The following is a 13,094-nucleotide window of genomic DNA, read 5'->3' on the forward strand; positions in this document are numbered from 1 at the left end:
TTATATATATCGTGACTTCTATAATAAACCTTTCGATCAAACGCTATATGATTTCAAGTCATGTTTGTTCTGCATGTTTACTATATCTATCGTTTACTCAAAGTTGTTTCATAGACATTTTAAGCAGATCTCTGAAACCACTCTAAACATTAGCATATATGATGGTATCAATGTTGTGTCCAAGAACGAACATGACTTGAATTGTTACTAATAATGTTTTCTGTTATTGCTCGTGTCATATATATATTAGTCCTTTTTGTTCAGGTTCTGTTAGCATGCACAAGTCTGACTTGTAACGTTACTAGAATAAGAAGCAATTGACTTTTTGTTATTTTCCTGTACTATTATCCATATACCTTTATCACAGTATACATTTGGAGAAGATGAAGTCGACGGAGTATTCAATAAGAAAACATAAATTATTGCATCAATTATATGGGTATATTCTTCTAACATAACCCAAACTAGATTTTGACCTGCGCAACCGCGCAGGTGTTTTTTTTTACTTTTCTATACATAAATTATTATTTTTAAACATTAGTGGTATATATTTTTAAATCATATACTTAAATATTTATATAACTATTTCAAATATAATAATTTTATAATTTACATGTTATAATTAATCAATTGTTTAAAACCATATGTTTTTTCACTTCTTATTATATATTTATCTTATTGTATTTACATTTACTTATTAAACAAATTAATATATTCATGAGAAAACATATTTGAAAATTATTTTGTATTTAATTTATGCTAAATTCTGACCCGTGTTTCAAAGCTGTATTTATTTTACTAATATTTTTTTATGTTTATTCATTTTAGATAATATATTATTGTATAAACAAAATTCTAAGATATGTTAATTTTTAGACATGTATTATATGGTTTGCTAATTTTAAGCCGTTCTATCATCATATTATATTTTTAAAATAAATAATTTATATTTATGAAAATAATATTTATAAATTTATCAATTGAATATACTTTTATCATATTTATTTAAGTAGAATAATTGTATTTTAACATGATCATGACTATAAAGTAGATAAAATAGGATATAATTTATTTATTTTTCATTTTATAAACGATATCTTAAAATACATTAAATTATTGTTAAAATATTTTAAACAGATTTATTAGAATTTTTAAAATATAATATATAAATATATATTATATTTAAAATGAAAATATATTATGATTAAAGTAGTTACAAAGATTTTATATTATAAGCTTTAAAGAAATCCATCTTACCAACGTATTAGATTTTATTTTTGAACATAAATATTTTATACTTACGAAAATAAAAATTATAAATTTAGTACAATTTTATTATATTTATCTCAATATAATAATTTTCTTTTAATATGATTGATTATGATTATATAATATATAAAATATTACAGGATTTTTTTTTTATAAACGATTACTGAATTTATTAATGTAGGATAATATTTCAAACTAATTTCGAAATTAGTGAAAATATTTAAATATAATTTCGAAAATGAAAATCTTGTAAAAATCTTTTAAAACAGATTTGTTAGATTTAAAAAAAAATATATTTATATTTAAAATAAAAAGATATCAAAAGATTTTATGATTAAAGTATTTTAAAGATTCTATGTATTATTAGTCTTAATAAAATACATTTAATAAGATTTTTAATTGATGGTCCAAATTAAAAAAAAAATCACACATGAAAGAAGTCATGACTTCTCTTTTAATATATAAGATTAATTTGGTCTACATTAAAAAGAGTAATTAATATACAAAAAAAACAAAACAATAGCTGAAATGAACAAACCGTACCTAAATGGATAGTCAATGTTCATGTCTAACTGATTTTATAAACTAATAAAAAGAATTCTTGTATGAATTTGGCTAAATTAAGTGAAATAGAAATATTTTTTTTTTAGTAAAATAATTATGTGGAGTGAAAAATTAAGTGACAATAAATGTTATTTATTTTTATTATTTTGATTTAAATTATTATTTTATTCACAAAAATATGTCTTATTACATTTTTCTTATTTTTGATTTAAGTTATTGTCTTGCTAAATCAAACGTATCTAACATACCACTTTCTGATTTCATCTAATTTTCATCCAAAAACTGATATCAACCACTAATACAATTTACAAATAACTAAAAAACATAAAAACCATAAATTTAAAAATCTATGAAGTTATAATAACTGGGCGGGTCGAGATCTAGTTTTGTTCATTAAAAATAAAGAAAATCTATCATGTTTAGTTTTGGCATTGTAGTACTTTGTAAATTAGGAAGACACATTGACTAACATGCATCAAGATATTTTATCTGCAAAAGAGGAACATCTTACATAGCTATTATTATATTATTGAATGAGGAAATATATATATGTAATTATCTATATATGTTTCAATATTATTTTAGAAAAACTTTGTAAAAAGCTACATCAGATGAGGAAATATAATTATGATATTCACTTATGTTTTCTTCATTGCGCAAAGTATTTATAACAAGAGAGAGATTTAACTTTGGCAAGATAACAACTATATAATATATACTAATGGGTAATCCTTACTTCTAAGTATGTTTAAGGGCGCAAAATAGAATTTTTGATTTTTTAGTTAGGACTGCAAAGTATTTTCATAAAGAGCTCTGTTTTATTGGTTGTCATATTTCGGTCTAGTTATTCAAACTAACTCAAATTTGAGTAATAGAATAGTATTTCGTTGTCAAAAAAGAAAATAATATTTAAAATTATAGAAATTTTAATAGAAAAAACTATCATAGTGAAACAAAGTTTAGTATCGGGGATGATTGGTAAGTGCTGTAGCTTTATATTTTTTGCTGTAGAATTTAATCTGTAGATTTATTTGCTGTAACTTTCTTTGCTGTAGATTTCTAAAGCACTAATTTTTTGCTCTGGAAATAAAGCTCTCTACAGCCATATTTTGATTTTTCAGAGATTTTTTTGCTGTGAGTTTTTTAAGGAAAGCAAAGCTCGATTGGTTGACATATATAGCTGTAGATTAAATTTTGGCTGTCCAGAGCATCTACAGCCCCAACCAATCATCCCCATAATATTCTCTTGAAAGTGTTGGACAGAATATGTTTCTTTATAAATCACTTATGCGACACATTCCACCGTATTTTCTAAATGGAAATTCCATTAAATACTCTAATTAATTTTATTAAACTTTTTAATACCTATAACTATTTTGCTACCATGTTTGATACTTTAATTAATTATTCTTCTTATTTTAATACACAACATTTTTAATATTCAAAATTTGTTTATTTTAGTTAAAATATTAATAAGTTCCAAATAAAATTCAATAGATATCCAAATCCTAAGAAAAAAGTCTTAAAACTTTCTAATTTTATTTTAAGTTATAGAATAGAAACTTAGAAACTTTAAAAAATTAATTTTGAAGGAAATATATAATTTTTTTCTATTTCAAAAAATAAACTAAATTCGCTATTTAAAACTCAAAACTTCTATTACACAATTTAAGATCATCCACAATTTAGTTACTTTTATATCTAAAACATGAAATAAAATGAAATTTTTTTAATGATTTTTATGATTTTAAATGTCATTTAAAATTTATTAATATTTATGATTAAAATAAACATAGTTTAAGCATTAAAATAGAAATAATTTTGAAAGTTTATTAAATGAACAGAATAATTACTTGAAGTATTAAATTGGGTATCGGAAAAAAATTGAGTATTAAAAGTTTTAACAAAATTTAGTTGGAATATTTTTATTAAAATTTACTTTTCTAAATGTTGTAGTGAGAAGCTTATAGGTAAACAAATCATCTGAAATATCACATAACTACATATAATGGATGGATATCAGCTTCATCAATTTTCTTGATTCTCGAGTGTATGAGTATTGGGCTACGTGAGGCCCAAAAGATTAATACCTTAAGAGACACGCATAAAATCTACTTCTTTCACTTCCAATTCGCGGACTCTTCCGGCCGTTAATCGCCGCCTACCTTCACAGCTTCTCATAAACCTGGTTTCGTCTTCTTCACTGTGAAAGATGCAGAAAGATGAGGCTATATGGCACAATATCAAATACATACACTGCTGTTATATGGCCAAGTATGTCTCTTTTTCTCTCCTCACTCTTTTGTCTGTCTCAGATTTTGTCTGAAATTTGGTTTTACTTGTAGAACCGAAACCGGAATCTTCTGCAGAAACCCTTATAATGTAACTAGTATCTGCAGTCAAAGCTCTTGTCCTCTCGCCAACAGTCGCTATGCCACCATCCGTGACCACGATGGTACGTAGTTTTGTTTGTGCTTAATTAGGATTTTCCCTTGAGAACATACATGTGGAAATATGGTTTCTTTTAAAATCCATTGTTGTGATTTAGTTACAAATTATCTCTGCGTTGCTGTTGTTGTTGTTACTTAGGAGTGTTTTATTTGTATACGAAGACTATAGAGAGAGCTCACACGCCGAAGCACTTGTGGGAGAGAATTAAGCTGCCTAGAAACTATGAGAAGGCACTTGAACTCATTGATAAGCACTTGGTGAGAGCCTTAGAGATTGATCACTCCCTCTTCTTCTTCTTCTTCTTCTTCTTCTTCTTCCACTTTCAGTTATATATGCGTGTCTACTAAGATCATCATCTTCCGTTTCAGTTGTATTGGCCCGAGATGTTGCAGCACATGGTTAAACAAAGACTAACCAAATTGAATCAAATGCGTATTCGAATGAGAATACTTGCTCTCGAAACAAGGTCAATTTATTTTGTGTGTTCGATATGTTATTTGATTCACACAATATGTCTTAATTTTTTTTTGTTTTTGTTTTTTTTTTGGAATCAAAGGGAAAAGATAATGTCTATGCCTATGCCTAGGAGGGAAATAAAAAGAGAGGCGAGAAGAGAGGAAAAGACTGGAATAGCAGCGGTGTTTGATAATGTCTTTAGAGTTTTGTTTGTATGCCTCACTTTAGATTCTCATGATATTTGATGTTTCTTTTTGTTAACAGGCCATTGAAACCAAGTTGTTAGAACGTTTGAAGAATGATGTTTACTACCCTGACATACTCAATTACCTTGAAAACAATGTTCAAGCTGAAGAAGAAGAGGAAGAGGTGCTCTTGTTTTTCTCTGTCTAAGCAGTCCATCAAACATAGATGCAGCTTTGTTGTACTGATATTTCTTCATTAAACTGAATCTCAGGAGCCAGAGATTGAATATGTTGAAGGCTATGGTGAACTCGAGAAAGAAGAAGAAGATATGGAAGATTTTTATGGCTTCCTATTTAAGGAGTCTCACCTTGACGATCATGGTAAAAATTCATCTCACTTGTTAAATAGTGAGACATTATGAATCTGCTGGCAATTGAACTACCATCACTACAATATATTAGCTTCGTTTGGCTTATAATGGTAATTTTAATCATGAACTCTGTACAGGCTCGGAAGATGAGGATGGTGATGACGCTGCGGAGCAAGTTGTGATTCATAGAAAAGGAAGAGCTTTAAAGAAGTCTGATGATAATGGAAAGTCTAAAGAAGAAACCAAGAGTAGTTGTTGTTGAGGTGAGGTTCCACAAGTTGGCTTTAAGTTGTGCATACTTTTGTGTCTACAATTTTCAGTAGTATTTTCTTACATATCTGTATGTCTTATAGGTCGAGCAAGAAAGTGGAGATACAAGGCAAAGCCTGAATCTTTGAGAAGAAAGTTGAAGTGCTGATTCTTTTTAAGTTAACTAGAGAATGCAAAATTTTAAGGCCTTTGGTTTTGTATTTATTCTAGTAGAGGCTAATAAGCTGAGATGTTTTTTTTTTTTCCTTTTATGAAAGATTGTTTATACTATGATGTTCTTGAATTACCTTTTTGCATCAAGCTGTTCGATTGAATCAGAGTACTCTTTCTTTGTCTGCTTTGAATTTGTATGACACACTGTCTCAGAAAAGAAAAAGAATATTGCCTTTGTTTCAGACTTTGTCACTGTGGTTCTTTGTAAATTCAAGATCAAGACACAATATCAACAGATTTTATCTGCACAAATGATTTTTTTTTTCTTTTTGCCAATTACATCAATTAAACCGCCGGGTGATGAAAAACAATACCGCAAACTCTTGTAAGAAGAGACATGGAGAAAAAGGTAACGACGTAGGAGTAGGAGGAAATGAAGATTAGAGAATGAAGCATCCACATCGTTTTGCTTCTTTGGGACGTTCGAACCATTGATCCCATGTCGCGTTCACTGGCCCTATTGTTCTGCAAGTAGTAACCAAATCAGAACAAATCATCTAATAATAGTCTATAGAAAAAAAAATGAAGGAAAAGAGGCAAAAATTTACAGGGGAAGAAGAGGATCTGGTTTGCTGTCAACACTGTCTAAGAACCTGTATAAAAATGAGTCAAAGGTTATGAAACGAGAGTTTATTCATTAAGATAATGCAGAAATTCGTTCTGTACTCTTTGCAAGAAGCTGAGGCTTTGTCCATCTTTTCAAGCTGCTCCAGCTCTTCCTGAATATATTAACACGATTTATATAACCATGCACACATTTATAGGTGGACAAGAGCTTAAACCCCAAAGGATCAAAGATATTAACCAAACCTAAAATCAAAGACTCTGCTTCTACACTACATTTCCTAAAGCGAGTGAGATTGCTCATTATCTAAGGCCCTTCTTCTTTCTACTATCTCCAAGCTAATAAAACCCCAATAAGAAGAAGAGCATTCTTTAAAAGCCTGAGATATCAATCAAGCCTTTTGGGAATCTAAGATGCAATTGTTGCAAAAAGACTGAAGAGAAGACACTACTAACTAACTCATTGAACCAAACTGCTAATAAAATCAATGCTTATTTATCTTCACCCACTCATAGAATCAGATCAACACATTTGCTATATTGCTTCCCAATTCCAAAAAACTAAAAGTTTCAAAACTTTCATATACCATTGGAAAGAGCACAAAAGATTTGATCCAATACAATAAACATACCTCTAAGAAGCGAGCTTCTTGTTGGAGCCTATTGAGTTGGGCATGGATCCTGTGTTTGCCTCTTGTATCAACGACCCGCCCCGATAGCTGCTGACCCGACGAATTCGAGCTACCCACTTCCATTCGAATTGGTTGAGATAATCCAATGACAGAGAAGAAGAAAGACAACCTTTTTTTCCAAAATGGACTGCAACAACTTTTACTCAAAACGACAAAAAGTTACTCATAAACCTTACACAAAAACCCACCATTGATTGTTACTACAAAGCTTGAGAAACAATCAGATCTCAGTGACTACACAAAGAGAAAGAGTAGATGGAATTCAATAGAATATTTTTTTTAAAAAATTCAACTACTAATACAATAGTTGGGCGAGACTTCGAAAAGAGCTTTTCCGATGATCGAAAGGTTTTTTTGAAAAAGAGAGAAAGGCGACGGAAAGAAGAAAAGGTAAATGATTATCTTTTTTGTCTCCTCAGAAAAATTTAGATTTCATATCATATACTCACGCGCCGATTCGGTGCTTTATGGGCCTGTTTGTGGCCCAATGAAGTGTAAATGATAGCGTCACCACTCTTTACGGTAACTTTTCACCAATTTCAATATTTGTCTGGACTTTTTAAGTATTTAAGTAGAATATTTACCATTCGACTTATTATAGTCTTAAATAATTTTTTTCAACTCTGTTTTTCTGTTGTTGCTTGTTTTAGAGTTGAACACTTTGATTTTTCTTTAGCAACGGGCTACTTTAGTTTGACCTCGCGTGCACCAAAAGCGCGTAGGGGAAGGAGTAAACTGTAGGGTATGTGTGACTAGCTCTGGTCAAAGTTTGACCATGTACGCTGTTTCTTCAGTTCTTAATGCAATAGATGCCAAACCTTGAATCGAGTCTTTCCCCAAATAGATGGACCCCAACCCAACCTCTGACTGCCACGTGATTGACCCCACGTCTTCTTTCTCTTTCGCTTTAGCGTTGCCTTATGTTCGGAATGACCCAATAAGGGCTATAACTTTCAACATTAGCCCATTCTACTACTTCAAGAGTTCCATCAGCCTAAAGAGACGCATAGACGCAAGTGGTAAGGGGTGTGGAAGAATGTAACCAAGTAAAACGAAAGAACAGCAAAAATGCACAACCCTCTTTGCATTTACAGTTTATATAAGATTAACATTTTGTCCTGTTTCCACTAGATGTTTGTGTAAGCTACATGTATCTTTACATGATATGTCTCAAGCACTCAAGTGGATATGGTTATGGTATATATGGCAATATGGCACACATGCTTGCTGAGGTTTATAATTTAAATTCTTTGTAAACTTGCACCAGTTTGATAACATTGGCATGGAACATTCACATGCTTTGAGTTGTATTTAATAGTCATTTGTTTGCATCATGGATTATTGTCGCAATTCAAAATTTTGAGACCAATCCAAAAAAAAATGCACAATTAGAAAGTGTTGAGACAAATTGTAGTACTCTAAAAGAAAAATTATCTAAAATGTAAAAAGAAAGAATATCTAAGTACAAACTCCCTTTCTATATGTCATAAGAAGAATAAAAAGTTTATTATATATATATATTTTTTAAAAGAAGAAAAACAAGCCATATATGATTTTGGATGTGATAAACAATGTTTTGATCACATATGATAAAACGACACTTTTCTAAAATGCTTTGTTTTCTGTTTTTGCTTATTGCAGGTTGCTTGATTTGCACCAAACTTTGGAAAAAAAAGAGCACACATGTGCCTTGAAGCCTTGGACGACAATCTAACAACGATTTTTGTTAAAAGGTTACTTCAAAGAGATCTTATGCGTTATGATATACACAACTCAAGGTTTTCACTTTTGATATAAATCAATAATTCAGAAATGATCTATCTATCAAGTAAGGAATTTTAATGGGACAATTGTTTTCTTTTTACAACTTATTGAAAGGAAAATAAATAGAAGTCATCAAAGCAATGAAAAGTAGATTTTTATTGGGACTGGTTACATTTATTCTTGTAACTTGGGATTGTAGTCACACATGACCCAACTTTTGAATTTGGATGTTAATTCAACATAAAGGAAAGAAACATTCATATAAGGGACTATAGTACATTCAAGGCTAGCATGAGCCTGTGGCCTTAATTAGAGTCGTCAACAGCAGCAACGAAAACTAAAATTTTTTAATGAAGGTTGATCGTATTACCATAACTTGGGACTGTAAGTACAACTGAAGATTTTAACCAGAAATACTACGAAAATCAAAGTGGATCCCAAACATTTTATGTTTATTGGATCAAAACCGGCCCTGGGAGAAGGCAGGGTGAAGCACCAGCTTTCAGCTTTTTTTAAAAATAAATAAAATATTAGTTTTTTTTTTTAAATAAAGTTCTCATTAGTTCAACATGTACTAGGTGCCTTCATTAACTATGTGCAATAAAAAAATTAAAATACTTTTTAACAGATAAATATAAATTATATTTTAAAATAAAATTTTATTAATATTGTAAATTTTCTTTTTCGTATCAATATTTTAATATAAATTTGATTTAATTAAACATAAAAAATATATTTAAGAATATGCATGTATATATTTGAAATTATAATCTTAGATAGATTTTTCTATCTACTTATTTTAATTAAATATATTAAATAAATTTGTAAAAGTTGCATAATTACCAAAAAATTAAAATTAAACAATATTTGTAAAATTTGTAGATATATAAGAAAATAATGATTTTACGACTAAATTTTTATAATTTTCTAAAAAAAATTGTATACATTTTTAAAAATTTTAGTAATAAAATTGTATAGTTTAAAAATATATAATTAAATTATTTTCGAAATTTCTAATGTCATATTTGAATATATTTATTTTAATGATGATTTATGAGTTAGTTCCGTATTCTAAAAAAATTTCCAAAAATATAAATTGATATTAAATGTACTATATGAGTTATTACCATATTTTAAAAAGTTTATCAAAAATATAAATTAACATTAAATACAATTGTCCATGTCATATTAAGTTATAAAACATGTCATCAATTTCAGTAGACATGTCATATTTGTTTTGTAAAATTGATTGTCGAAAGGACATATGGTAAAATTAGTTGGCAAATATAGACTAGGGATTGTAAATTAAATTTCCATTCATGGATTCGATCCTATCATATGCAACTATACTCTTATTTATTTATTTTTAAAAATTATTTGAGCCCAATTATTTTAAAAGCTTCTGGCCCAAATCTTTTCTACAAGTTTCAGGGCGGGTCTAATTGGGTAAAAATGTAAAATTCCAAAAAGAGCGAGGGGGTGGAAGAAATGTAATGAAATTTTGTTGGGACAAATTTATAAAAAACAGCAAAAATACACGAAACCAAAACCAAGTGTATTATTTTATTCCGATTAACGGTTAAGTAAGCGCCACGTGTAACCGCATAGGTCGGCCACACGCACACCAAAAAAAGAGGTCGGCCACAGAGAAGTACTTCCCTTCCTAAACACGTAAAAAATTACAACTTTACCACTCAAACCACGTGAAAGCAGAACCAATCGTTTCTATCAAAAAACAAAGTGAACTTCAAAAAAGAGTTCGAGTGTGTTGTTTATAAAGCTTCTTCTCCTTCTTCTACTACTTTCCTAAACACCCGCTAATTTCGAAACCTCCAAAACAAAAAATGGCTTCGCGTCTTGGAGTCTCCCTACGCGCCGCCTTGACCGCACCTCACGCCCCTCACTTCGACGACGGAACACGCCGTCACTCCTCGTCAATTTTCACGAACCGGAGGAATCGAACCGGATCGAGGACGCTTAGGGTTTCGAATGACGGGCCCGAATCGTACCTCGACATGTGGAAAAACGCCGTCGATCGCGAGAAGAAGGAGAAGGCCTTCGAGAAGATAGCCGAGAATGTAGCTTCCGACGGCGAGGACGGAGATTTAAACAAGAAGAGCGACGAGTTCCAGAAGATCCTGGAAGTCTCCGTCGAGGAGAGGGATCGGATTCAGCGGATGCAGGTGGTGGATCGCGCCGCCGCGGCTATCTCCGCCGCGAAAGCGATTCTCGCCTCTAACAATTCAGGCGACGGCAATGATGGGTTTCAAGACGAGGAGAAGAGCGGCAATGATGCTAAGTCCAAAGGTACCTTTCTTCACTATCACTTGATTGTTATATGTGGTGAGATTAATGTTGTAGGAGAGCCACTTCACTTTATTAAGTACTTGAGTTGTTACAATCATTCTTTTAAACCCAGGGATGTGGAGCAGAACAGTGTATGTCCCTCGGTCGGAAACTTCTGGTTCCGAGACACCAGGACCTGACTTTTGGTCTTGGACACCTCCTGAGATGAGTTCCAATGCGAGTATGGACTTGCAACCTAAGCCTTCTGAGTTTCCGACCTTGTCAAATCCTGTACTGGAGAAAGAACCTTCATCGGATTCTCTTTCCATACCTTACGAGAGTATGCTCTCCACCGAAAGACATAGCTTTGTTATCCCTCCTTTTGAGTCTCTGATCGAGGTTAAAAAAGAGACAGAGACAGAGACAAAGTCCATATCGTCGGAACATGACCTTGATGCCGTTTCTTCAGCAAATGCGGAGGAAGCGGCTCGTGTTCTTGATGGTTTGGATGATTCTTCGTCGTCTGGAGTTAGCCAAGACGGGTTGAAGTGGTGGAAGCAGACGGGTGTTGAGAAAAGGCCTGATGGTGTGGTTTGCAGGTGGACTATGATACGTGGTGTGACTGCTGATGGTGTTGTTGAGTGGCAGGACAAGTACTGGGAGGCTTCTGATGACTTTGGGTTTAAGGAGCTTGGTTCTGAGAAATCAGGACGTGATGCTGCTGGAAACGTGTGGCGTGAGTTCTGGAGAGAGGCGATGATGCAGGTCAGTGAAACTGAGCTATACTTGCACGTAGTGTAGATTGTTTTGGAGATTTTATTTTGAATTGTCAATTACAGGAGAACGGTGTTGTGCATATGGAGAAAACTGCAGACAAATGGGGAAAGAGTGGACAAGGAGATGAATGGCAAGAGAAGTGGTTTGAGCATTACGATGCTACCGGCAAATCAGAAAAATGGGCTCACAAATGGTGCAGCCTTGACCGTAACACACCACTTGATGTTGGCCACGCTCATGTCTGGCATGAGAGGTGATATATTCTCAAACTCCTTAAAACACAAGAAGTCAAATGTTTCTAAATCTGTCTTGGTTGGTTTTGAAACATCAGGTGGGGAGAGAAGTATGACGGGCAAGGCGGAAGCACAAAGTACACCGACAAGTGGGCGGAGAGGTGGGTAGGGGATGGTTGGGACAAGTGGGGAGACAAATGGGACGAGAACTTTAACCCGAGCGCTCAAGGAGTGAAGCAAGGTGAGACTTGGTGGGAAGGGAAGCATGGTGACCGCTGGAACCGGAGCTGGGGTGAAGGACATAACGGTTCGGGTTGGGTACACAAATACGGGAAAAGCAGTAGTGGAGAACACTGGGACACACATGAGCAACAAGAGACTTGGTATGAGAGGTTCCCTCACTTTGGTTTCTTCCACTGTTTTGACAACTCTGTTCAGCTCCGAGCTGTTCGGAAGCCTTCTGATTTAGAAAATGATGGAGAAAAGCAATAATTTAAATAAATAGCATTTGGTACATTGAGAACTACTTGCTCTCTGATGATTTATTCGTTGCCTTGTGTTTAATAGGTGTTTCTTAAGTTTATGTGTGGTGAGGTAGTGTCATATAATGTTGTCAAAAAATGTAGTGTTATATACATAAATTATTGATTAACTTGTCTCTTTTCTTGGTTAAAATCTTTCTCTTAAAATTCTTTAAAGGTATGAAGTGTTAAAATCTTTGTTTATCTACTGTATTTTTCTGTTTGAGGTTTTTTCTTCTGTCATATTTTCCCTTTCTATTCATTGATTAACTTGTCTCTTTTCTTGGTTAAAATCTTTCTTTTAAAATTCGTTAAAGGTATGTAGTGTTAAAATCTTTGTTTATCTACTGTATTTTTCTGTTTGAGGTTTTTTCTTCTATCATATTTTCCCTTTCTATATATTGATTAACTTGTCTCTTTTATTGGTTAAAATCTTTCTTTTAAAATTCGTTAAAGGTATGTAGTGTTAAAATCTTTG

The 13,094-nt window shown here is 32.1% G+C and overlaps 3 protein-coding genes across 8 annotated transcripts; 2 read left to right on the top strand and 1 right to left on the bottom strand.

The window, feature by feature from the left end:
• The first annotated feature begins 1,573 nt into the window (after positions 1-1,573).
• LOC103834181 (protein mak16) lies at positions 1,574-6,111 on the top strand. Of its 6 annotated transcripts, XM_033292966.1 has the most exons (8): positions 1,574-4,107; positions 4,179-4,288; positions 4,423-4,541; positions 4,653-4,750; positions 4,841-4,922; positions 5,005-5,109; positions 5,198-5,306; positions 5,434-6,111. In XM_033292966.1, exons 1-8 carry the CDS (start codon positions 4,046-4,048, stop codon positions 5,556-5,558), a joined length of 810 nt encoding a protein of 269 aa, XP_033148857.1. In that variant the 5' UTR covers positions 1,574-4,045; the 3' UTR covers positions 5,559-6,111. The 6 variants fall into 6 exon arrangements, with proteins under 6 accessions (XP_033148857.1, XP_033148849.1, XP_033148848.1 ...); XM_033292958.1 differs by having other exon boundaries at positions 1,574-4,288; positions 4,653-4,922; positions 5,434-5,564; positions 5,650-6,111; XM_033292957.1 differs by having other exon boundaries at positions 1,574-4,288; positions 4,653-4,922; positions 5,434-5,559; positions 5,650-6,111.
• Positions 5,932-9,291, bottom strand: LOC103834171 (guanine nucleotide-binding protein subunit gamma 2). Its single transcript, XM_009110233.3, has 4 exons — positions 6,976-9,291; positions 6,446-6,498; positions 6,328-6,372; positions 5,932-6,244 (listed from the first exon to the last, which is right to left on the bottom strand). The coding sequence occupies exons 1-4, from the start codon at positions 7,096-7,098 to the stop codon at positions 6,160-6,162; spliced, it is 306 nt and encodes a 101-aa protein (XP_009108481.1). The 5' UTR covers positions 7,099-9,291; the 3' UTR covers positions 5,932-6,159.
• Positions 9,292-10,200: 909 nt separating this feature from the next.
• LOC103834190 lies at positions 10,201-12,846 on the top strand. The gene is made up of 4 exons (XM_009110251.3): positions 10,201-11,106; positions 11,219-11,850; positions 11,925-12,115; positions 12,194-12,846. Exons 1-4 carry the CDS (start codon positions 10,644-10,646, stop codon positions 12,585-12,587), a joined length of 1,680 nt encoding a protein of 559 aa, XP_009108499.1. The 5' UTR covers positions 10,201-10,643; the 3' UTR covers positions 12,588-12,846.
• Positions 12,847-13,094: the final 248 nt, after the last annotated feature.

Source organism: Brassica rapa, chromosome A01 (genome assembly GCF_000309985.2).
Source record: "Brassica rapa cultivar Chiifu-401-42 chromosome A01, CAAS_Brap_v3.01, whole genome shotgun sequence".
In the NCBI taxonomy this organism is placed as follows: Eukaryota; Viridiplantae; Streptophyta; class Magnoliopsida; order Brassicales; family Brassicaceae; genus Brassica; species Brassica rapa.

Bases quoted from the DNA above. Each gene is read 5' to 3' on its own strand.
- LOC103834181 (XM_033292956.1), top strand. From the start codon at position 4,066: ATGGCACAATATCAAATACATACACTGCTGTTATATGGCCAAGTATGT. The intron at 5,110-5,197 runs GTGCTCTTGTTT...ACTGAATCTCAG, and splicing joins CTGAAGAAGAAGAGGAAGAG to GAGCCAGAGATTGAATATGT. The intron at 5,307-5,433 runs GTAAAAATTCAT...AACTCTGTACAG, and splicing joins GTCTCACCTTGACGATCATG to GCTCGGAAGATGAGGATGGT.
- LOC103834171 (XM_009110233.3), bottom strand. From the start codon at position 7,098: ATGGAAGTGGGTAGCTCGAATTCGTCGGGTCAGCAGCTATCGGGGCGG. The intron at 6,499-6,975 runs GTATGTTTATTG...TAATATATTCAG, and splicing joins AAGAAGCTCGCTTCTTAGAG to GAAGAGCTGGAGCAGCTTGA. The intron at 6,373-6,445 runs GTACAGAACGAA...ATTTTTATACAG, and splicing joins GCCTCAGCTTCTTGCAAAGA to GTTCTTAGACAGTGTTGACA.
- LOC103834190 (XM_009110251.3), top strand. From the start codon at position 10,644: ATGGCTTCGCGTCTTGGAGTCTCCCTACGCGCCGCCTTGACCGCACCT. The intron at 11,107-11,218 runs GTACCTTTCTTC...TTTTAAACCCAG, and splicing joins CAATGATGCTAAGTCCAAAG to GGATGTGGAGCAGAACAGTG. The intron at 11,851-11,924 runs GTCAGTGAAACT...TGTCAATTACAG, and splicing joins GGAGAGAGGCGATGATGCAG to GAGAACGGTGTTGTGCATAT.